At 39.7% G+C, this 24,579-nt stretch overlaps 1 protein-coding gene across 6 annotated transcripts in view; it reads left to right on the top strand.

Moving 5' to 3' along the window:
- The window catches only part of LOC102956227 (sodium/glucose cotransporter 1-like), a 57,246-nt gene that overhangs the window by 9,714 nt on the left and 22,953 nt on the right, over nt 1-24,579 (top strand). For 5 of the 6 annotated variants that reach the window (XM_042962436.1, XM_042962433.1, XM_007092298.2 and 2 more), the window contains 5 exons: nt 942-1,001; nt 9,944-10,048; nt 11,929-12,034; nt 13,302-13,382; nt 17,890-18,110. In XM_042962436.1, coding sequence (XP_042818370.1) covers nt 942-1,001; nt 9,944-10,048; nt 11,929-12,034; nt 13,302-13,382; nt 17,890-18,110 — 573 coding nt within the window. The remainder of the gene's footprint in view (nt 1-941; nt 1,002-9,943; nt 10,049-11,928; nt 12,035-13,301; nt 13,383-17,889; nt 18,111-24,579) is intronic. The other variant, XM_042962435.1, reaches the window with a different exon arrangement.

Below are 24,579 nucleotides of genomic sequence, written 5' to 3'. Positions count from 1 at the left end.
ATATATATGTGTATATGTGTCTATATGTACATGTATGTGTGTATGTATATGCATGTGTATATTTGAAGTATGTATTGAGAATGGGCTCAACTGTGCTCTTCAGGATATTCAACTAATTACTACAAAATTCCTAAATGACCTCCTAAGAATACCAGGTTTGAACCATAAAACCTATTAAATGGATTATTTATTTAATCTGTGGGATATATTTGTTGTAGAACATAGAATTTGTTCGCCTAAATATAAGTGAATTTATAAGTCTTGGGCTTATTAACTTATTTCTGTATAAACCATCTGACTTTTCTGGGTAAATCAGAAAGCTCCCTACTTTCTGAGTCTAATCTTTCTCCTTATAGACTACAAAAATAAACGACACTTCTAGCAGAGTCAATTTCAAACCTAGCAAAAAGCCCTGGCCTTTACCACCATTTACTTCTCAGAATTTACTAGCATCTTCTTTATAAATTCAACTTACCTTACCCCTTCTTTGTAAGAAAGCCAGAGCCAAATTTATTCCTTATTTTCAATAACTTGTATGAAATTTTGGTAGAGTTTCTCCCTCATTTCTCTGAATGGTTTCTGATACTTCTTTTTTTTTTTTTTTTTTTTTTTTTTTTGACTATCTTCTATATATAAGCCACCTTTGTTCCTCTCTGGAAGTAGACAAACAATAGTAAAAATAAATACCTTGAAAACTGGCTCAGTTAAACCTCCCCCTCCCCCCCCCCCCCACCAAATTAAGAAGGCACTCTTTCATAGGCAAAGATCAAGTGCCTGTAAGTAGTTTATTGTACTAGAAGGTGCGTGCTTGGGCTGTTGTCTATAAGGTTCCCCAGTACTGATACATTTGTTAGACTCAAAACAGAAGTCACTGAGCTTGCATCTCATTTAAGAGCTTGCCCTAGATGGAACCCTAATGTAATTCTCTTTCTTGGTTTCAGGCTCCATTTCTGCTGTGTGTTCTTGGTTGGATATTTTCTCCTATTTACATTAAGGCTGGGGTGAGTAGCCATTATCAGTTACTCTGTTCTCTATAGTATTTTTTCTTACAAATATTTCATGTGTACATAAACATATCCTGGAGGCAAGTTAAACTTCTCAGTCTTTTGATCATTTTACTGACTTCCCTAAACCCTGAGAAATGCCTGAAATAACATCACTCGGCCTTGGGTACACAGATGCTGGTAATTGCCTGCTGTTTCCCTCTGGACCTTATTCAAGGGTTCACTTTTAAGGGCTTTTACAGAAAACGTTTGAAAACTTTATCTAAAAATAAGACCTAAATAAATGAAACGAACAACTATGTTAATTACTAGAAGACAATATCCTAAAAATGTTAGTTCTCTCCAAATTAGTCTGTGCTGGGAATGAGATTCCAAACAGAATTTTTTTAGAAACTTGACATGCTGATTCTAAAATGTATGTAGGGGACAGCTGGGTGGTTTAGTTGGTTAAGTGTCCAACTCTTGATTTCAGCTCAGGTCATGATCTCATGGTTCATGAATTTAAGCCCCATGTTGGACTCCATGCTGATATTGCAGAGCTTGTTTGGAATTCCCTCTCTCTTCCTCTCTCCTTCTCTCTCTGCCTCTCTCCTTCTCTCTCTGCCTCTCCTCTCTTCATGCTCATGCTTTCTCTCTCTCTCTCTCAAAAATAAATAAATAAACTTAAAAAAATTTATAATAAAATGTATGTAGGAGATAAGGGGATAAATACATGTCAGTGACCAGGTGAGAGAGAACAGAGACCATCTGGCCTGCACATCTGTGAAGATATGTGGAATAACATCATCAACATGGTGGAATAAGAGCTTTCTGCCATCTTCCCTCAAAGAACACCAATTCAGTAATCACCCACAGATAAGAGGGCCTTTGTGGAAGACCAGAATTCCACTAGAGAAGTTCTAGCACACTGTTGGAAAAAAGAAAATCGAAGACTGGATGTAATGAAGAGAGTGAGAGGAAGAGTTTCAGTGTACCTATGTCCCACCCCTTCCCCAAGGTGGCACAGCTAAGTGCCAGGAGAGACCTTCTCAGCCTGAAATTTCTCCCACAGGGGAAATTGAGAGTATGGGAGTAAGTGCTCAGCAATCTAGTTGTGCAGAAGTCTGCCAAGAGGACCCACTTGTTTCTCATCCCATCCAGAATATGGAGGTGTGCCGCACATCTAGGAGGCTGGGGAGTGGCTGAGAGAACAGCAGCCATGGCTCTCAGCCATGATCAGAGGAACATGAATCCTACTAATTACTTTGCAGACTTATCAGGAAGCCTGCCAGTGAGCCGCTGGGGTCTCCTCACCTATAGATCCCCTCAATTGGCCCAAGGGCACCCCAGCATGCCACACACCTCACCCACATGCACCTCCACCCTCTGGCCAGCTCTCTTTCTGCATCCCTGATGGTGGCAAGAGCAAGTGTTTTTTGTAGAAAGTTAGTGAGCATTCACAGAAAGCCATACTGACTCTGTGGGATTGAGGAAAGCACACTAACTTGAGCATTCAGCATTGCCCTAGGGAAAGCAAGCAAAGGGAGGCTGTCAGAACTTGGCCTGGCTTTGCAGGATCAAGAGAAGACATATAATCTTAAAAAGGATTCCCCCCAAAAAGGAACAAGAAATGTGGAGCAGGTATATCCATAGAAAAAGTCTGAGAAAGCCTTGGAATTTCTAGCAGAGCTTAGAGAAGGTATTTCTCTCCTAAAGCCAGTCAGTAAAGATGTGGAGGTGACTGCTTCCTCAAAGACAGTAATACAAAATTTGAGAAACATGGGGCCATCTGGGTGGTTTAGTCAGTTAAGTGTACAAGTCTTGATCTCAGCTCAGGTCTTGATCTCAGGGCCATGGGTTCAAGCCCCACATTGGGCTCCACACTGGGCATGGAACCTACCTAAAAAAAATTTTTTTTGAGGAACATGAAAAATCAATGAAACATGGCACCACCAGAGGAGTACAGTTTTCTAGTAACCAATGCCAAAGAAATGGAGATCTGAGATTTGTTTGATAAAGAATGCAAAATAGTTGTTTGAAAGAAGCTTGGTGAGGTACAAGAAAATACAGAAAGACAATTCAATAAAATAAGGAAAACAATACATGGAGGAAATGAGAAGTTTAGCAGAGAGAGATCATGAAAATAATCAAACAAATTCTGGGGCTGGAGAATACAATGAATGAAATGAAAAGTGCAATAGATCACATAAATAGCAGGCTGGATCCAGCAGAAGAATCTGTGAAGTAGAAGACGGGTCATTTGAAATAATTCACTCAAGGGGGACAATGAAAAAGTTAAGAAAGTCTATGAGACTATGGGATACCATTAAGAAAAACAATATACACATCAGGGGCTCCCAGAGGGACAAGAGAGGGAGAAAGGGACAGAAAGCTTATTTTAAGAAATAATGGCTGAGAACTTCCCAAATCTGGGAAGAGATTTGGATATCCAAGATCATAAAGCCTATGGGTCCCCCCACCAAATTTCAACCTAAAACTATATTCTTTTTCTTGTAATGAAAGTGTCTAAAATCAAAGGGAAAATTTTTTAAACAAGAGAAAAGTCTTCACATACATGGGAATCTCCATAATGATATCTGCAGATTTCTTAGCAGAAGCCTTGCAGGCCAAGAAAGAGTGGGATGATATATTTAAAGTGATGGAAAAAAACCCTGCCAACCAAGTTTACTTTACCTGGTAAAGTTATCCTTTAGAAATGAAGGAGAGGGGCACCTGGATAGCTCAGTTGGTTAAGCATCTGACTCTTGATTTTGGCTCAGGTCATGATCTCACAGTCGTGAGACTGAGACCCACATCAGGCTCTTTGCTGGGCATAGAGCCTGTTTAAGATTCCCTCTCCCTCTGCCTTTCCCCCACTTGCTTGCTCTCTCTCTCAACTAAATACGTATTAAAAAATAAAAATAATTAGGTGTGCCTGGGTGGCTCAGAACATTAAGTGTCCAACTTTGGCTCAGGGAATGACCTTGCAGTTTGTGGGTTGGAGCCCCATGTCAGGCTCTGTGCTGACAGCTCAGAGCCTGGAACGTGCTTCGGATTCTGTGTCTCTCTCTCTGTCCCTCCTCTGCTCACACTCTCTGTATCTCTCTCAAAATAAATATTTAAAAATAATAAAAAAATAAAAATATTAAAATATAGCTATAATTATTTGTTAATGGATACATAATATAAAAAGAAATTATAACATCAAAACATAAAATGTTGAGGTGGGGAGTAAAAGGTACAGTTTTTGTATGTGATCAAATTTATCACCTTGAAATAGACTATTACATCTATGAGACATTTTATGTAAACCCCATGGTAACAAAAAAGCAAAAAGTTACAGTAGATACACAAAAGATAAATAGGAGGAAATGAAAGCATACTTCCATGGAAAATCATCAATTTGCAAAGGAAGACAGCATGAGGAAGAAAATAACAAGGGAACTACAAAACTGCCAGAAAACAATGAGTAAGATAGCATTTAAGTCCTTATCTTTCAATAATTACTTTAAATATAAAGGAATTAAATTCTCCAATCAAAAGGCACAGAATGGCTACAAGGATTTTTTTTAAGTAGTGTGGTAACTATCATTAACAATACTGTGTTATATGCTTAGAAGTTGTAAGAGAGTAAATCTCAAAAGTTCTCACCATTAAAAAAAAAGGTAATTATATGAGGTGATGGAGATATTTACTGTGATAATCACTTTGCAAGTATATGTATATAGATATCACTTACTGTGATAATCATTTTGCAAGTATATGTTTATCAAATTGTGTTGTACACCTTAAACTTACACAATGTTGTATGTTATTATATATCCATAAAGCTGGAAAAAAAGAAAATGTATGTAAAAAAGCATAAAAGTAGCAAAGATACTCCTATCAACGAAAAATAATAAAGATTTGCCCTCAAATATCAAGACTTACTATAAAGCTATAGTAATTAAGACAGTATGGTATTGACACAAGAATTAAAACACTGACAAGTGTAAAAGAGAAATAACTAAGGAACGCTCATATACATGGACTTGGTTTATGACATCAATGGCACTGCAGATCACTGAGTAAAGGAGGGTCAATTGATTATCATATGAAAAAAATTAAATTGGATCCCTATTATACACAAAAATAATTTTAGATTGATTAAAGACTTAAATAGGAAAGGCAAAAGATTTTGAATTTTTATAAGGAAGTATAGAATATCTTTATGTCCTTGAGGTAGAGGGGGATTTTAAAGTAAGATAGAAAAAGCTCAGATCCCTGGCTGACCACCAAAGTACAGATGCATGCATGAGAACCCAGGGAGCCAAAAAAAAAAAAAAGACAGAAACCAAAGGGAGCTCTGTCTTACAGAGACAGAGCTATACGTGTGAGATCTGTGACTTTACAGTGCCTAGGACTGAGTACATTCCCCAACCCACACAATGTAGGCAGTGGAGAACAAGTCTTACCCATAACAGAGGAGAGAACAGGGGGCTAACAAAGCAACAGGAAACTTTTGTGGGAGCACCAAAAACAAGGGAGACAAAGAGGGAATTAACTTTGAGTATAAATCAAAGTTTATAAACTTGGCATAAATTCTGCATGAAACCTTGACTGACTGTGAGACTACTCAAGTGCAAAGAAAACCTCCATAGGACCAGGCTAAATTAGCAGCAGCTAGAAGCTGAAAAAACAATCATAGACATCAGCAACTATAAACTTCAATGTAGGAGTGGGAGGTGGGATGACATGAAAGATGTTGCAGTTTGAGTCCAGGTAAGTTAATTGCCTACAAAACAACAACAACAACAACAACAACAAGAAACAGCAATCTTCAGAAGAACAAAGCAGATTGTGGAATGCTACATCATATGATCTATGATGGCCAGTCTGCAACCAGGAATTATTAGACACACAAATAAATTGCAATATAAATGTGACCCACACTCCAGAAGAAAAAGCAGTAAATAAATGAGCAGGCCCGGATGTTGATTTAACAAAAAAAGGCTTTGAACCTACTATTATAAATATGTTCAAAGAAATAAAGGAAAATGTGATACTAATGAATGAACAAATAGAGCCTCTCAACAGAGAAACTGAAACTATAGAAGAGAACCAAATGGAAATTCTAAAGTTAAAAAGCACACTAGCTGAAATGAAAAATACATAGGAGGAACTCAACAGCACCAAAAAAATGACAAAAGAGAGAATCAGTGAATTCAATAAGAATTACCCAAGAGAAAGAACAGAAGGGAAAAAAATTTGAAGAAAAAGGAGCAAAGCCTCAGAGACCTGTGATACAATATCAAGTAGTCCAACGTACATGTAATTGGTATCCCAGAAAGGAGAGCAAGAAAGAGGCAGAAAAAAATTTTTTGAAGAAATAGTAAGAAAGTATCCCAAGTGTGGTGAAAAATGTTAATTTTCCATGCAAAAAGCTTAACAAACACCAATGAACACAAAGCTACACCTAGGTTAACATCATAGTCAAACTGCTAAAAGTAAAGATAAAGAGGACATTTTGAGAGAACTAAAAGAAAATACATTATATGCAGGGAGGAAATGATACAGGTAATGGATGACTTCTGATCAGATACAATGGAAGCCAGAAAACATTAGGATGACATATGTAAATACTGATAGGAATAAAAATATGTCAACCACGAATTCCATATCCAGCAAAAGTACTCTTCAAAAATGTAGATGAAATATATACAAATATCAAATAATTGTTTGTACACCTAAAGCTAATTTTAAAAAACCTTATTGCAAAACAAAATAAAGAAGAATAAAGTGATTAAGTAGGGAAAGATTTCTCAACCAGAACACAAAAAAACCTAAAACCATAAAGGAGGAAATTGATATATGGGACTTCAAAATAAAATTTTTGTTTTTAAGTTTATTTATTTATTCTTAGGGGCACCTGGGTGGCTCAGTTGGTTAAGTGTCATACTTCAGCTCAGGTCATGATCTTGCAGTTCGTGAGTTCAAGCCCCACGTCGGGCTCTGTCTGTGCTGACAGATCAGAGCCTGGAGCCTGGTTCAGATTCTGTGTCTCCCTCTCTCTGCCCCTCCCCCACTCGCACTCAGTCTCTCTCTCTCTCTCTCTCTCTCTCTCTCTCTCTGTCTCAAAATAAATAAACATTTAAAAATTTTTTATTTTGAGAGAGAGAGAAACAGAGCACAAGTTGGGGGGGAGGGGAAGAAAGAATCCCAAGCAGGCTCTGTTTCCAGAACAGAGCCCGATGTGGGACTCAAACTCACAAACCATGAGATCATGACATGAGCCAAAGTCAAGAGCTGGACACTTAACCAACTGAGCCACCAAGGCACCCCTAAAATTTTATTTTTTTTAAGTTTATTTATTTATTTTGAGAGAGGGAGAGAGTGCACCTGAGCAGGGAAGAGGCAGAGGGAGAGAGAGAGTCCCAAGCAGCTTATGCGCTGTCAACTTGCAGCCCGACATGGGGCTCAGTCTCACAAACTGCAAGATCATGACCTGAGCCAAGATCAGGAGTCGGATGTTGGGGCGCCTGGGTGGCTCAGTCGGTTGAGCGACCGACTTCGGCTCAGGTCATGATCTCACGGTTTGTGGGTTCGAGCCCAACGTCAGGCTCTGTGCTGACAGCTCGGAGCCTGGAGCCTGCTTCGGATTCTGTGTCTGCCTCTCTCTCAGCCCCTCCCCCACTCATGCTCTGTCTCAGAAATAAACATTAAAAAAAAAAAAGAGTTGGATGCTTAACTAACTGAGCCACCCAGGTGCCCCATAACCTTTAACTCTTTGAAAGATATTTTTTTTTTATAGTAGGAAAATGCTACTTAAGATACCACTGTTCCAGAATGACTAAGAGGAGAAGAGCTGGAGAGGGTGTGGGGCAAATGGGATTCATACATTTCTTGAGGGAATACAGAATCACATGGCCGTGACACTTTGGCAGTTTGTTCACAAATTAAACCTGACCACCCAGTCAGTAGTATTTCCCTGGACATAGATCTTTACCAACCCCAGAGAGATGAAAACATTTGTATACACACAAATTTGTACATGAAGCTTCATAGCAATTGTGTTCCTAATAGCCAAATCTAGAAATAATCTAAATTACAGTAAGAGAGTAGAAAAACAACATGTGATGTGGTATACTACTCAGCATGAAAGAGGGATCATGCAACAATGTGGTTGAATCTCAACCAAGAACATGAGGCCAGTGAAAGAAGCAGGACATTAAAAAGTACATAGTAAATGATTCTATTTATTTAAAATTCTAGAAAAGCAAATCCGTGGGGACAGCTAGGACCAAGGGTGGGTTGAAGGCCTTAACTGCAAACCCTAGGGGGTTTATGGAGGGCATTATGAATGATTAATATTTTGTGAGGCACCTGGGGGGAGCAGTGGGTTAATCATCCAACTCTTGATTTCAGCTCAGGTCATGATCTTATGGTGGTGGGATCGAGTGTCGTGTCAGGCTCCACACTGAGCATGGAAACTGCTTGGGATTCTGTCTCTCTGCCCCTCCCTCCCCCCATAATAAATAAATAGATAAATAAAATCCATCTTAAGAAGAGAATGATTAATATTTTTAATATGGTAGTGATTGTATAATTGTGTACATTTTCCCAAACTCATCAAACTTTACATTTAAAATGGGAGAGTTTTATGTGCATAAATTATGCCTTATAAAACTGTTAAAATTTGTAAATATTTGTAGAGCGGCATTAAAAATGTGAAAGGCTTATTTGCCATGTTGTCTAGCATCTGCAATGGTGAAGCCATAATCCCAAGGAAATTACCTCAGATTATGACTGTATTTTGGAATAAGATCTTCAAAGTAATAAAATGAAATGATTAGGGTGGGCCCTAATCCAGTATGACTTTATAAGAAGGGGAAATTTGGACACAGACATGTACAAAGGAAAGAGAATAGGAAGACACAGGGAGATGACAGCCATCAACAAGCCAAGGAGAGAGGCCTGGACAGATCCTTCCCTCACGGCCCCTAGAAGGAACCAAGCCTGCTGACACCTTGAACTTCTAGCCTTCAGAACTGAGAGATAATAATATTTCTGTTGCTTAAGCCATTCTGTTACACTCTGTGACAGCAGCCCATATGAGGATACTTGGGATAGAAGTGGGACAGTATACATTTAACAAACATTTATTCACCTACTGTGAGCCTGGCACTGCACTTGGGTCCAAGCATCTAATGAACAAAGAGACATCTTGTGCATGCGTGCATCCCTGTCGTGGGGTGCACGCAGCCTGAGACCATGGAAATCGAAATGAACAGGATTGTTTGGGGCAAACAGCACACACATGAGAGCACATGGGCACAGATGACCAGGTTGGAGAGCTGTTGAGTCAAATTCTGTCTCTCCTTAAAATTTTTTTTTAATGTTTTTATTTCTTTTTGAAGGAGAGAGAGAGAGAGACAGAGCATGAGTGGGGAAAGAGCAGAGAGAGAAGGAGACACAGAATCCGAAGCAGGCTCGAGGCTCTGAGCTGTCAACACAGAGCCGACGCGGGGCTCGAACTCACAAACCGTGAGATCCTGACATGAGCCGAAGTTGGTTGCTTAACCGACTGAGCACCCAGGCGCCCCAAATTCTGTCTCTCCTGAGTACTTGTTATATTTGTAGTATGTGATAAGGTATTTGAATTTGCTCTAGGATTATTTCATGAAAGTGATTTGTCATCATGAGACATCTTCAAATGGCTAGATTTCCTCCTACTTTCAGGAGATTGCTTCTTGAAGACAATACTATTGCTTCTCCTTTCTTATTTCCCCCATCTTAACAGGTGGCATGGAATCCAAAGCCAGAGTGGGTGACCCTGCTGCAACTTCTATCCCTGGGCCCCCCCCACCCCACCATCAGCTGTGTCTCTATGATGACCAGCACATTGTGATCAAGGCGCATCCCTGTGGGTCTGCCTCTTCTGGCACTCTGTCTGGTGGTGACTTCTCTTATTGCTTGTACAGGTGATGACAATGCCAGAATATTTGAGGAAGAGGTTTGGTGGCTTCCGGATCCAGTTCCTCCTTGCTATTCTGTACTTATTCCTCTATATCTTCAATAAGATCTCGGTGAGTTGTATAAAAGCCAGCCCAAGAAACAAAACAAAACAACAAAAATTCAGTAGGTAGGATGGTGCTAGATTGGTGTCAGCAGTTCACTCTGTGGCCCCATAAGTTACTTACGTTTTCTTCTGTCTAAGCTAGAGCAGAGAAAAAAAATAGCTTAGTAATACTTTGCAAAAAATAAAGGCAGGGGCATCTTATTTGTCTCCCAAGCCTCAGTTACAGGTCCCTCTGCGTTTCTAGAGAACCTTGGCCTTAATCTATGTCATGTCATTAAGTGATGTCACTCCTCTGCTTAAAACAATCCAGGAATTTCCACCACCCTTTCAAGAAAACCTAAGCCCCTTGTTATGATCTGTGAGGATGTTCTGTTCTAGTCCCTGCCTCTCCAGCCTTGTCTCCTGGTCTCCTTCCCTGTTCTCACCAGGCTCTGGCCCCACTGCCTGCCTTATGTTTCTCAAACCTGCCAATCTTATTCCCACTGAAAGCCCCTGACATTTGTTTCACACTGTGTCTAGAATGTACCCCCCCTCAAAAAAAATTTTCAAATATCACCTCCTTGAAGAAGCCTTCCATGGGTGTACCTAGTCAATCTCTATTTCATTGTTATGTTTTGGTGGGGTTTTTTTGTAATACTTGTTACCATGTGAGAATAATTTATCTGTTACCTTTCTGATTATCTGCCTTCTCCACTTCAGTGCAAGCTTGTTGAGGCCGAGAGCCTTGCCTGGCTTGTTCACTGCATTACCCACTGTGCTGAGAAAATTATTGGCACCTAAGGCACTTGATAAATGTGTGTGTGTGTGTGTGTGTGTGTGTGTGTGTGTGTGTGTGTGTGTTTAACTGACTGAATGAGGGGCGTCTGAGTGGCTCAGTTGGTTGAGTGTCCAACTCTTAATTTTGGCTCAGGTCATGATCCCAGGGTCATGTGATCGAGCTGTATACTGAGGGTGGAGCCTGCTTAAGATCCTTTCTCTCTCTTCCTCTGCCCCATTCCCCCACTCATACTGTCTCTATAATAAAAACTATAAATAAATAAATAAATACATGCACGCATCCATACAGATATACAATGTGAGTATCACCTATCACACTACATAGAAATTGCCTATTTAGTTTCTGTCACTAAATATAAGCTTCTTGGGGGCAGCAACTGAGTTTTAGTAGCCCCGTGTCTTCTGAACCCTGTCGAGTATCTGCTATGCTGGTGCACAGTAAACATTTGGTGAATAAATGGATAGATGAATAAAGGGAGGATCTCTGCCCATTGCATCCCTACTTTGGAGACCAGAATAACTAGGCAAGAGATTAGCCAGTTAAATGATATGCAGATGCTTTAAAATCAGTGCCAGCCAAACCAGGGATCAACAAATCCAGCCTGCAGGCCAATCAACCTGATGTTCTGCTTTGTACAGTCCTTGAGCTGAGAATGGCTTTTTATAGTTTTAAATGGTTGTGGAAAGCAGTGGCAGTATGTGGCCTGCAAAGCCTACAGTATTTATTATCTGGCCTTTTAGAGAAAAAACTTACCAGCCCCTGTTGAGCTGTCCCCTTTGCCTCTTCCAATGGCAGAACTATAAGAACAGCTCACTCTCTGAGCATGTTCCCTGTTCTAAGGGTCTAGAGAGGAATAGGCTAAGTTTTGTATGAACTGAATTCATTGGATTGACCCAAGCCCTAAAAGTGCTGACCTTGGTTGAACTCATGGGGCATAAGCCTTTTTTCCCAACAGAACTTGGGTAGGCCTCACCCCATGTCCATTAGTGACGGAGTGAATGTGCTAACCATAGACCACTTCCTGCAGATGGCTTCTAGGGTCTTTATGATACTGCTGTTGATTGAGCTGGAAATGAAAATGCAGCCTGTTTCCTTTGTACTCATTTCAGGTGGAGATCTGTACTGGTGCCATGTTCATGAGACTGGTTTTGGGGTTAGACGTCTACCTGGCCACCATAATCTTGCTGACAATTATGGGCATTTATACCATCACAGGTGAGGTTACTGTAACCACACAGGTATTTATACAGACACAAAAGCTCTACTTTTTTTTTTAATGTTTATTTTTGAGAAAGAGAGAGTGTGAGTGGGGGAATTACAGAGAGAGAGGGAGACACAGAATTCGAAGCAGACTCCAGGCTCTGAGCGGTCAGCCTGGAGCCTGACACGGGGCTTGAACCCACGAGCTATGAGATCATGACCTGACCCAAAGTCAGACGCTTAACCGACTGAGCCACCCCGGGCGCCCCAAAGCTCTACTACTTATAGTGGAGTGCTAGTAGACAAGGAGGCAGAGGGTCTCAGCTTTTGCATTTTCCCTAAGTCTATAGATCATACTGCTAGGCCTGAGGGGGTGGAACAGTGAAAATAATGGAGGCAGGGTGCCTAAGTGACATACTACCTCCAGAAATCAGATCAGGCCAGTGGGGGCTTTCTAAGGGCATTGGCAAGGATGGCAGTGATCATGTTTGGAGCGGGCCATCATCTGACACTGCAGGCTGCTAAGTAAAAGAGTAGAAACAGAAAAGGAATTAGGGGGAGGCGGCAGCTTCAGTCATCCTGGTCACCTGGTAACCTGGTCAGGCCATCAGATAGCATCTTTTATGTAGGCAATTCTGTCCCAGAGTCTCTGCCTAAGTTTTGAGAGCGGGGGCCTTCATCACTTGTTTTTTCCAGCCACAGTGAAAATCTTGGATGCTGGTGAGCGTCCCTGGCAGTTGACCACTGTCTGAGTGAGGAGGATCAGGGTAGGGAATGGAATGCACTCAATTAATGGCTCTCAATGCACAAGGGAGTGGGAGTTGGGGGTTTCTTCCTAGGTGACATTTGGTAATGTCTGGATACATTTTGGGTTGTCCCAACCAGGGAGGGGGGGTGGTGCTGCTGGCATCTAGCATGTTGACACCAGAGATGCTGCTAACTGTTGCTTCCAAACTGAGATTTTGTGATTAAAGATGTACTTTTTTGCTTAGGAAAACTACCAGCTTTTCATTCATCCAAAAAATGGGAAGTAAAGGGAAATTGGGACATAGAAGGGCAAGATAAGAATCCAACAAAAGATCATGAGGGATGTTAAAGAGAGAACACAGGATGTACCAAGACTAAGCATGTTATTGTAAGACCTACTGACTTAAAGGTACAAAGGTGTGAATGGAGAGATCTGGAAGGAGACAAGCATGTAGAATAGGGATACAGAAGTGACTTGCAGCAGAGAGTCTCAAAAAGTCTCTTGCTTTTGTTTCTCTTTCTCCTACCTATTCAGGTGGTTTTGCAGCTGTAGTTTATACTGATACCTTGCATGCTGCTGTTATGGTTCTGGGATCAATCTTGTTAATGGTCTTTGGTAAGTCAATCTTGGAAGACTGGGCACCATGGCTGGAATCTTCCAGTCTGATTGCTGTCTGGGGCCATTTCAGCACTTTCATCTTTTGCAGATGAGGAGACTGAGGCCCTCAGATCCCTTAGAGCATTATCTCAGGTCACACAAAAAGTTGAGAAGTAAACCTTTGCTCACTTCAGAAGACGTAGAAGTGGTAATGACAAACTGTAGTGCTTTGGGACAGTGATCGACTGGCCCACCACACTCATCCCCACCTCCGTGCCTCAGCCCATGCTCTTCCTCTGCAGTTATAAGCCCCTCTCCTTTTCATCCACACAGTTAAATCTACCCATCAAGGTCAACAGAAGACCCACCTCCAAAAACGTGATTCTGTTATTATTCCATCTACATGTCTTTTCTTCTGTGGACTCAAATCACTACTACACACACCTTGATATTTTTGTGATACATACCTTGATTGTTCATTGATTGTGTCATATAAATAAATCATACCCCTCAGCTCCAGAACTTCTTAAGAACCAAAACCATTGTATCCTGCACACAGTGTGCAGTCTGAGGCATATGGTAGGTGCTTATTAAGTGGTAAGAATGAAAATAATAGCTAACAGAAATCGAGTATCAGGTACCACGTAGGCATTTATCCATATTAATCTTCACATCACTGTGATGCATAACTACTATTGTTATCCCCATTTTACAGATGAGGAAACTGAGTTATTCAGTTAAGTAACTTGCTCATGAGACACACTAAGAGCAGAAATCACAGCTGAGTCTCTAAACACCAAATCCCACTATGTGAACTAACATATTATAATACCTGTAATGGCAAATACATTTAACCTTAAAATGATAGTTTTCTCCCACTAGCTAAGATAATGACCTCAGTGAGGATGGTGTTACCCACTGCTCCATGGGTCAGAGATTGGTCTTACATAAATCTAGAAGGAAAAACTCTTGTCTCAGGTATTGAAAAATTATTGAAATGGTACGTGAATACAGTTGAAGGACTGTGGTTCCATAAAGCATGTTGTTGAGCCCCATTGAATGAGAAATGATAGAATCAAACAGACTCACGTAGTCCTCACTCTTAACATTCAGTAAGCATTAGTGTGCCATGAGGTGTACTCAGAGCTATATCGCTGAAACACAAAATACACATCAGGCATAATCTAAGGAATTTTTTTAATGAATTGGGAAGCACTGACTGATTTGAATGACAAAACCCTAAACTATAGAACACATTAAGCCATTGTTTTTAATTGTGTACTAGTGTTAAACATCAACATTTTTAAAATCTGCCACCCTCACCCCAATAGTTGAAAATGACATCTGACTAAACTTTAGGAGCAGGTGGAATATTCCACTTAATGTTAGCAATTATATCTCTAAGTAATTATATATTCTTTACTCTTATAGACTGAATATTTGTCTCCCTCCCAAAATTCATATGTTGAAATCCTAACCCCCAAGGCGAAGCCATTGGGAACTGATTAGGTCATAAGAGCAGAGCACTCATGAATGGCATTAGTATCCTTATAAAAGAGACCTCAGAGAGCCCCCTCACTTTTTCCACCATTTGAGGACACATTGAGAAGATAGCTATGTATGAGCCAGGAAGGGGATCCTCACTAGACACCCAATCATCCAGCACTTGACCTCAGACTTCCTAGCCTCCAGAGCCATGGGAAGTAAATATTTGCAGTTTGTAAGTCACCCAACCTATGGTATTTTCTTATAACTGCCCAAACAGACTAAGACTTTTTCTGAGAAATGTAATGGGATTTTTTTATAATTAGGGCATTGATGTTGGTAGGTAAACTATTTTAAACTAATGGAATAATTGTTTTCTTTTAAAAATATACAAGATCTTATACATCCAAATGAGTATTGTCCAAACTAGTCACCATGAGACCCCATACACATCCAGTTGCAATTTTTTGTTTTTAATTTTTAGGTAGTACACACACAAGGTAAACAAAACAAAAAGGTACACAGTGAAATATTCATTGCTCTCAGTTTCTCAATTCAACTCTCCAGAGACAACTAGTATTATTAGTTTTGTATATATCCTTCCAGATATATTCTTCATGTATACAATCTTTTTTTTAATCTATGAGAGACATATTTTAACAGAATCAAAACAAAATTTTGCAGCCTGTTATTCCACCACTGGTTCTATATCTTCGGCAAATTTCTATGTCCGTGAATGGAGATCTATTAAATCTTTTTGTTTTTGTATTTGTAGTAAACTTTATTGAGAAGTGCACAAGTCAAAGTATGTAGCTAGATGAGATATCACAAAGTGAACACAGCCTGGTAACAAGTACCCAGGTCAAGAAGTTATCTTTTTTTCCCTTGCTTTCCAAACTTTATACCTTTTGTTTCCTTTTCTTGCCTATTGCACTGGCCAGGGTCATTAGTACAGTGTTGAATAGAAGTAGAGACAACAGACATCCTTGTCTCTTTGCCAATTTAGAGAGAAATCTTTGGATATTTCACCATTAAATAAATCATTTGCTGTCAATTTTTGGTAAATACTCTTTGCCAGGCTAACAAGTTCCCTTCTAGTCCTAGTTGGCTAGAATTATCATGAACGTGTTTTTTTTTTTTTTAGTTATTTATTTTGAGAGAGAGGGAGGGAGAGCAAGAGCAAGAGCACACCAGTGGGGGAAGGGCAGAGAGAGAGGGAGAGAGAGAGAATTGCAAGCAGGCTCTGTGCTGTCGGCACAGAGCCCGACATGAGGCTCATACTCATGAACTGTGAGAACATGACCTGAGTTGAAATCAAGAGTTGGGTGCCTAACCGACTGAGCCACCCAGGTACCCCTATCATGAACAGGTTTTGAATTGTAGCAAGTGTTTCTTCCACATTTACTGAGATGATTATATTATTTTTCTCCCTTATTCTGTTAACATGGTGAATTATATTGAATTATTTTTCAGTGTTAACTCAATCTTGAATTCCTGGAATAAACCCAGCTTTGTTGAGACATACCCTAAATTATCCTCCAAAGTGGCTGTATTAACATATTCTCAGCAATATATGTCAGAATATGTGTTCCCTACCCTTACAGCCAATAATTGATGTTTTAAGCCTTTTTAAAAATTTGCCAAATAGGGGAAGGAAAAAAAAAAGTATCTCATTCTTGTTTTAACTGGAAGTTTCTAGAGACTGGTGAAGTTAAGCATCATTTTATATACTTAGTGGCCATTTGGAGTTCCTCTTTTGTAAATTACCCACTCATATTCTCTACTATATTTCTTCTGAGTAGTTTCCCTTGGCTATTGGTGTATAAGAGTTCTTTACACATGACACAAATTTCTTCTTTTGGCCTGACAGATTTTTAACTTGATTTCAGTCATATAAATTTTAAATTTTGAGGTCAAATTTACCAACTTTCCTCTTCCTTTTTGTGACTTGTCTAAGAAGGTAGACTAACTCAACTCTCTAGTTCTGTAGTTCATGAAGATACTCTGTTTTTTTCTAATAACTTTGTAGTTTAGTATTTTGCTTTCTTTTAATCCATATGGAATTCATTTATAGAAGTGCCATGAGGTGTCTTCACTCAGTATTCTTTTATTGACTACTTTCAACTCTAAATGATTCTGAACACATTTCAATAATCAAATCTGTATCAAAGGAACATGCTTTAATATGCCAAAATAAAGGGAATTTTTTAGTTAAGTGGAACTATGGGTGTTTTGTGCCTTTTAAAAACATTTTTTTTAATGTTAAGATTGTATACCACTTAGGATATTGACAGATGAATGCTATGACTGAGGAAAATTTCAAATATGACATTTTATAAACATTTTGTTGGCATTGCAGGAAAGTGAATATTAATTTCTATTCTAGCCAAGATTCTTTAGAAAGCTTGTGATAGAACTTTAGTTCAAAACTAGCATAAGCAAGTAAATACCTTCTTGGCTCACGTAAGTAAAAATTCCAGGGGCACAGTACCTTCAGTTATGCCTAGATCCAGGGTTCTGAATGAACCAGGTAAACAAGAGAGCTTCAAACTGCCAGACTAGCTCAGAACCCCAAAGAAAGGAAGAAGGCTTTTTTGGTTCCTTAAGCAGAAGTCTCCTGGGACAGATTCTGATTAGCCCAGTCTGGGTCTCATATCTATTCCTGACACATCAGCTGTTGCCCATGGGACAGAGCATTGGCCAGGCCTGGGGCACATGCCATATTGGAATGGTGGACAGTTTGATGAGGCCCACCTAAGCGACACAGGATGGAATGCAACTGGAAAGAGGGGTTCTGCTACCAGAAGCTGGAGTGGGGGGGGGGGGCGCACACAACCACCAATGTCCACTGTACTCCCATTTCTCTTTGGAAGAGATGATGTCTTTTTTTAGGCACATACAGTTTTGACTATTTTTCAGTCCATTGTGCTTTTTATACTAGGTACAGTCAATGAAACTGGGTCTCACTTTGTAATCTTGGGTCTTCAAACATATGTTATTGTGTGGTGTAAGATACTGATAAATTTTATCATGTTTTAAGCCTTTCAGGAAGTGGGAGGATACCAGGAGCTACTGAATAAATACCCACATAGTAAGCCAGACCCAATCCATGAAGGAAATTGGACTGCCAAGCCAGAGTGTTTTATTCCTCGCCTGGATTTTTTCCATATCTTCCGAGATCCCGTCACTGGAGACCTCCCATGGCCTGGAATTGTCTTTGGCGTCTCCACCCTCTCCTTATACTACTGGTGCACTGATCAGGTAATTAGACGTGGTGCAGGTGAAGTGACTACATTGGAGGCTGGTCGGTCTCATTGCATTCTAGGCTTTACCAGTCTCTATAGGCAACAGCGGGCCTGACTGCACTCAGTGATCAGGTTTCCCTTCCAGTCTTTACTTATTGCCTAAAGAACTTCATAAGAAATTCTGTTTAAAAGGAATTTCACTCACAGTCCCATTATAACCCATCATCTATTTTCATTGTTTCCTTCTTCCCATCATTATCACATGAAAAACATGTCAGTTTTCCCCAACTGAGTCTGTAAATTAAATGTAACCAATCACTATTTCAGTTGGATTTTTTTAAGGACTCAAATTTATTCTGAATATTATATGGCTCACTATCAATGGTAGCTCATTAAATAAGCTGTGAAATATTCACATGGTGCAAAGGCAATAGAGAAATGAAAAGAAAGTATAGCTATACACAATAACATGGATGAATCTTCACAGCTTGATTTTAGACACAGAAGGCTAGGCACTGCATGATTACATTTTTATAAAGTTTAACACAGGCAGTGCTAACTTGTGTCATTTAGGAATACATAGTAATTGGCATATATATGAAGGAAAGCAAGGAAGAAATAAAGTAGTCATGAAAGCAGTCATATCTGGAGCAAGGAAAGGGATTGAGATGAAAAAAAGTCCCATGTAGCAGCATTATTCACAAGTACCACAAGGTGGAAACAATCTAAATGTTCACCCACCAATGAATTAATAAAACAGAATGTGTATCCATTCATTGGAATATTATTCAGCCATATAAAGGAGTGAAGTAGGAACACATACTACAACCTAGATGGATCTCGGAAACATTATACTAAGTGAAAGAAGCCAGACAGAAAGATCACCTAATGTATGATTCCTTTTATATGAAATGTCCAGAGTAGGCAAATCCATAGAGATGGAAATCCAATTAGTGCTTGCCAGGGGCTGGGAGAGAAGGAATGGAGGGGGACAGTTTAATGGATGTGTTTGTTCTTCTGGAGTGATGAAAAAGTTTTGAAAGTAGAGAGAGGTGGTAATTGCATAAGATTGGGAATGCACTAAATGCTCCTGAATTGTTCGCTTTAAAATGGTTAACTATATATTATGTGAATTTCACATTAATTTTTGCAAAAAAACAAAACAAAACAAAAAACAAAAAAAGAGCCACAGGGAGGCTTCTGGGGTACCTGCAATGTTCCATCTCGATTTGGATGGGTGTTAGACTGTATGCTGTTAATGTGCTACCGTGTACTTTCATATTTATATCACAATAAAAAAATACTTTCATATTTATATCACAATAAAAAAAAAGGTTTAAACATTTTGTGGAAGAAGAAAATGCTATAAATCCCTAACCCAAGTTTGAAACTGAACAACAAAGGGAGAGAACTTGCCAAACCAGATATTTCAACATCTACAAGGTAGCAATAATAAAAATAGTTTGAAATATCCAAGAATAGACACACAGACTAATGGAACAGAATAAAGAGGTCAGGCAGATTTATGTACTTATAGGAATTTAATATGTATCTAAGGAGGCTTCAGAAATCAACAGGGGTGTGGGGCACCTGGCTGGCTCAGTTAGTAGAGCATACAGACTCTTGATCTCAGGGTCATGAATTCAAGCCCCAGGTTGGGCTTGGAGCCTAACTTAAAATAAAACTAACTAACTAACTAACTAACTAAATGAATAGAAAGAAAGAAAGAAAGAAAGAAAGAAAGAAAGAAAGAAAGAAAGAAAGAAAGAAAGAAAGAAATGGGGGAGATACATACTCTTTGTTAGAAAACTTAGTTGTTAGAAAACCAATGGACTATCTGGAGTAACAAAACTTCACCCCCAGCCAGCACTTAGTACAAAGGTAGACTTCAGGTGGGTTAAAGACTTAAATGTGGGAAGTGAAACTATGCATCTAAGGAAGATAACAGAATATTTTTAAGACATATCAGGGAGTACAAATCATACTGGTTTGATTACATTACATATAAGTACTTTTTATTTTTTACTTCTTTAAGTTTATTTTTGAAAGAGAGAAAGAGTATTGGTGAGCATATGAGCAGGGGAGGGGCAGAGAGAGAGGGAGGGAGGGAGAATCCCAAAGGAGAAAGAGAGAATCTGGTCAGCATAGAGCCCAACACAGGGCTCAAGCCCACGAACTTTGAGATCATGACCTGGGCCAAAACCAAGAGGTAGATACTTAACCGACTGAGCCACCCAGGGGCCCATACACAATAGGTACTTTTTAACAAAGAGAATCATAGATAAAGTCAACAGATGACAGATTAGAGAAGATTATTGGATTTATCATGAATAAGAAACAATAGCAAATCCATAAGAAAAAGGAGCTCCAATAGAAATGTGGGCAAAAGATAATGACAGGCCATTTATAAAAAAGGAAATTGAAACAAGCATTAATGCTAACAAGCATATAACCCAGAGTTATCACATAAGTACAGCTTAAAACCACAAGAAGCCTGGCAAAATTAGAAAGATTGATAATGCCCAGGTCAGCCCTCACACAAGGGCTCCTGGGTGGCTCAGCCAGTTAAGCACCCAGCTCTTGGTTTCAGCTCAGGTCATAATCTCGTGGTTTCATGAATTCAGGCCCCAAGTTGGGCTCTGTGTTGACTGTGTGGAGCCTGCTTGGGATTCTCTGTCTCCCTCTCTCTCTGCCCTTCCCCCACTTAAAATATCTCTGTCTCTCTCAAAAAACAAAAACAAAAACAAAAAAAACTCGTGTACTTCTGGTGGAAGTATAGACTGGTGTGATCTGTTCTGGAGGGTAATCCAGCAGTATTTTATAAAAGTAAGTATATCGTACTCTGAGCTAGCAGTGGTGTTCCTCAGAAGCTACCTAAAATATCCTCATGCAAGTTCATGAGGGACTATAATATGCAATGTTGATCACAATGTTGATTGTGCTGGTTACTCCTAAGTGGGTAGATAAAATGACATGGGGGCAGTAAGACTGTGGAATACCGTGCAGTCATGAGAGCAATGGACTAGATGACCTGTAGCAACACTAAAGGGTCTTTAAAATGTAGTGAGTGGAAAGACAAGAAATGAGATCCAGAGCACAATACATGGGTATTCTCTCTAATATAGCTCTGAGGATTTTTTTTTTATTTGTATTTTTGCCGATCTATTTATCACATGTTTATTGATCTTTCTGTATTTTTCTTTTCAGTTTCTTCTGCAAATTTAAAAGTTGCCCCTGGCCTTTCACTTCTGACAATGGGTAAACTAGATTTCCTGAACTACCTCCCATAACAAAATTTTCTAGTCCTACTGGGTAAAATGTAACAAGCATCTTTTTGTAGTCACAGCAAAGCTCATAAGAAAGGAAGAAAATCTCCAGAGGCCAAAAAACCAAAGAGAGTAGTGAACTCAAGAGAGTTACGCTGAGGGGCACCTGGGTGGCTCAGTTGGTTAAGCATCTGACTCTTGGTTTCACCTCAGGTCATGATCTCACGGTTGGTGAGTTTGAGCCCCACGTTGGGCTCTGCACTGACAGGGTGGATCCTGCTTGGAATTCTCTCTCTCCTCTCTACCCCTCCCTTGCTCATATTCTCTATCTCTTTCTATCTCTCAAAAATAAGTAAATAAACATTTAAAAGAGAGAGAGAGTTAAGCTGACACTAACACCTATGGTGCCCTGAGAGCATTTGCCAAGCAAGGATTTCCGAGGCTTAGGTTTAACTGGCCAGGTGAGAACAGGAGAAAGGCCTTGAGTTCATGACTGGTGAAGAGTGAAGGTTGTTACCTCAGTGAAAAGGTGGACTGGGAAAATATCTGCCCACCAGCAAGGAGAAATAGCTGAAAACAAACACACAAACAAACAAACAAACAAAATCAACCTGGGCCCCAGGAGGAAGAAAAATTCTCCCCTGAGAACTCACAAGGGAAGACTAGCCTTCCTATACATTTAGGTGTTTAATTTAAATTTTTAATTTAATTTAATTCCCTGAATTGTCAGGGAAACCCCATGGGAAGAAATGAACATAAACTCATCCAAAATTTGTTACACATTGACCCGGCAGGAGTAATGGCAGATTTTCCCTGGAGAGATGCACCCTCAGCCGAGGTCTTGCAGGATTCCCACAAATGAATGCCTGCCCAACACGAGCCCCTAAGCTGAAATTAGAAGACACGGAAGAATCAAACCACCTTGAGCCAGAAACAGCAGAATTAATACCCCCAAACTTCAGAACATTGAGGTATACAATACCAAATACAAAAAAAAAAAGTTTAAAGAAATAAAAATGGAACTAAAAACATTAACACCATTCTACCTACCAAAATGATCAGTCAGATTTGAATACTCAAACTTCTAGATATGAAAAATAGGCTTGCTGAAATGTGAAACTCAGTAGCTGTTAAAATAGCAGATTAAAGGAGCACCTGGCTTGCTCAGTGGGAGTAGCATGCAACTCTTGATCTCAGAGTCGTAGATCACATTAGGTGTAGAGGTTACTTAAATAAACATTAAAAAACTAGCAGATTAAGCATAGCTGAAGGGGAAAAAATAGTCATCTGAAAGAGATAACTGAAGAAATTGAAAGCACAAAGCTGGAAAGTATGAAAGGGAAACAAAGTGACATGGAAGAGAGAATCAGGATTAAAATATATCTCGTTGGAGCTCCAGAAGAAAAGGAGAGAGAAGCAATATTTTAAGAGAAAGTGGCTGAGAAGTTTTGCCATTGCTAAAAGAGCAGGAAGCATTGGATTCCAGAATCACAGTGAATCTCAAGCAGAAATAATTTACAAATCCACACAAAGAAATGGAATGAAACCGTAATGAAAGTTCAGAACATCGAAGACAAGGAGATCTTGAAAGGTACCTAAGAGGAAAGATTACTGATGAAAGAAGACAGTTATACCAACAACAGGCTTCTCAGCTGCAGACATATAACCCATGGCAGAGGAGTAAAATTTTCAAAGGCATTGAGGAAACTGTCACCTCTAAAGTACATGCCCAGCTAAGGTATTATTTATGACCAAGGGCAAAATTAAGACATAACCTTCCCTAAAGAAGGACTGAAGGATGTACGTTAAAAAAAAAAAAAAAAGAAAAGAAAAGAAAAGAAATACTCATGAGCAAGAAAAATAGCAAAGATAGTGACAGGTCCTGAGCAAATGGGCTGAAAAATAATACAAGTACAGGAAGTGAAAAATAGAACAAAACTAAAATATTGGACCACAGTTTGGAGTTAAATCTGTCTGTGGACTCTAAATTGTTCAGAAGGGTGGGGATGTTGATGTGAAGACTTGTATTTGTAGACTTGAAGTTGTATCTATGTGAAAATTTTACAGGTCATTATTAAATACACAGAAGTAGAATACATAACTTCTAACTAGCAAAGAAAGTGACTTAAGAAAAATGTTTGATTAAAAGAGAAGCAAACAATCTGAGGGAAGGAAAATTAACTTTGGGCCACCACCATTTTTAAACAATAGTCCTCTCTTTGCCCCACTTTGTAATATATGATAATGTACAAAAGTGCTTAGGACTTCCTACATGGATGATGTACTGCCTTTCTGATCACCCTTGCCTCAGAATGAGAGCCAACTTTCTGTCCTTGCCCTCCTCCTTCATCCCCTCTCTTGAGAGACTGGCTCTTCTGTGCACTGGGCTAAGTAAAGACCAGGAAATGCAGCCTGGCTGCCCACCCACACCCACTCAAGTGGAAGCCTGCGTTCACTGAGAGGCCAGCAACAGGATACCAGTGGACCTCCTGAGAAACAGTACCTGTTGCATGAGGAGCACCACTTTGGGACTCTTCCTCCTATTATTAAAATGATGCATTTGGACAATAAACAAAACATAAAGATGACCATCCTGCCTGCTAATTTTACCATGCCAGGATTAACCACTCTAACCATGTCACTTTATTCCTGTGCACTTTTTTTCTCAGTACAGAGCCACGGTGTACAGCCTGCTGTTGGATCCTGTATGCCTTTTAGTTACCATCACACTGTGAGCATTTTTCACACTATCTAAATGTTTTTCAGAAACGAACTTTGAGTACATACATAATACTGCATTGTTGTGATGCACCGGACCATGTCTTTATGTGCTTTCTTAAGTGCTTCTCCACCTGCCAGCTGTAGCATTCTGTTTGGCCTGAGTGCACACTGCTTCTCATGGCAGGAGCACTATGAAATGGGTCGTGAGACATCTCCTAGGAGATTTTGCATTTTAAAGATCTATACTGGTTCATTTCAATTTAGATGAACAAAGTTAGTCCCAGTTCTGAAAATTCATTTGGTGCCGGGGACCCTTTGCTTTGATTGATGTCACAAGGGCCCTCTTCCTTCTGGCCCCACAGGGACAGTCTGTGCCCTCTAGGAGGGAGTCTCGTCCTTGCCAGGGGACAGTTCATAAGCACTGTGCCTCTGTAATTGGTTTGCAGTGCTAACAATGAGGCCAAGGTCACGCACACCATTCCTGTCCCTTCAGGCAAC

The sequence above is a fragment of the Panthera tigris genome, chromosome D3 (genome assembly GCF_018350195.1).
Source record: "Panthera tigris isolate Pti1 chromosome D3, P.tigris_Pti1_mat1.1, whole genome shotgun sequence".
NCBI lineage: Eukaryota > Metazoa > Chordata > Mammalia > Carnivora > Felidae > Panthera > Panthera tigris.
Note: the sequence above shows the minus strand (reverse complement) of the source record. Positions and strands in the feature narration are given on the sequence as shown.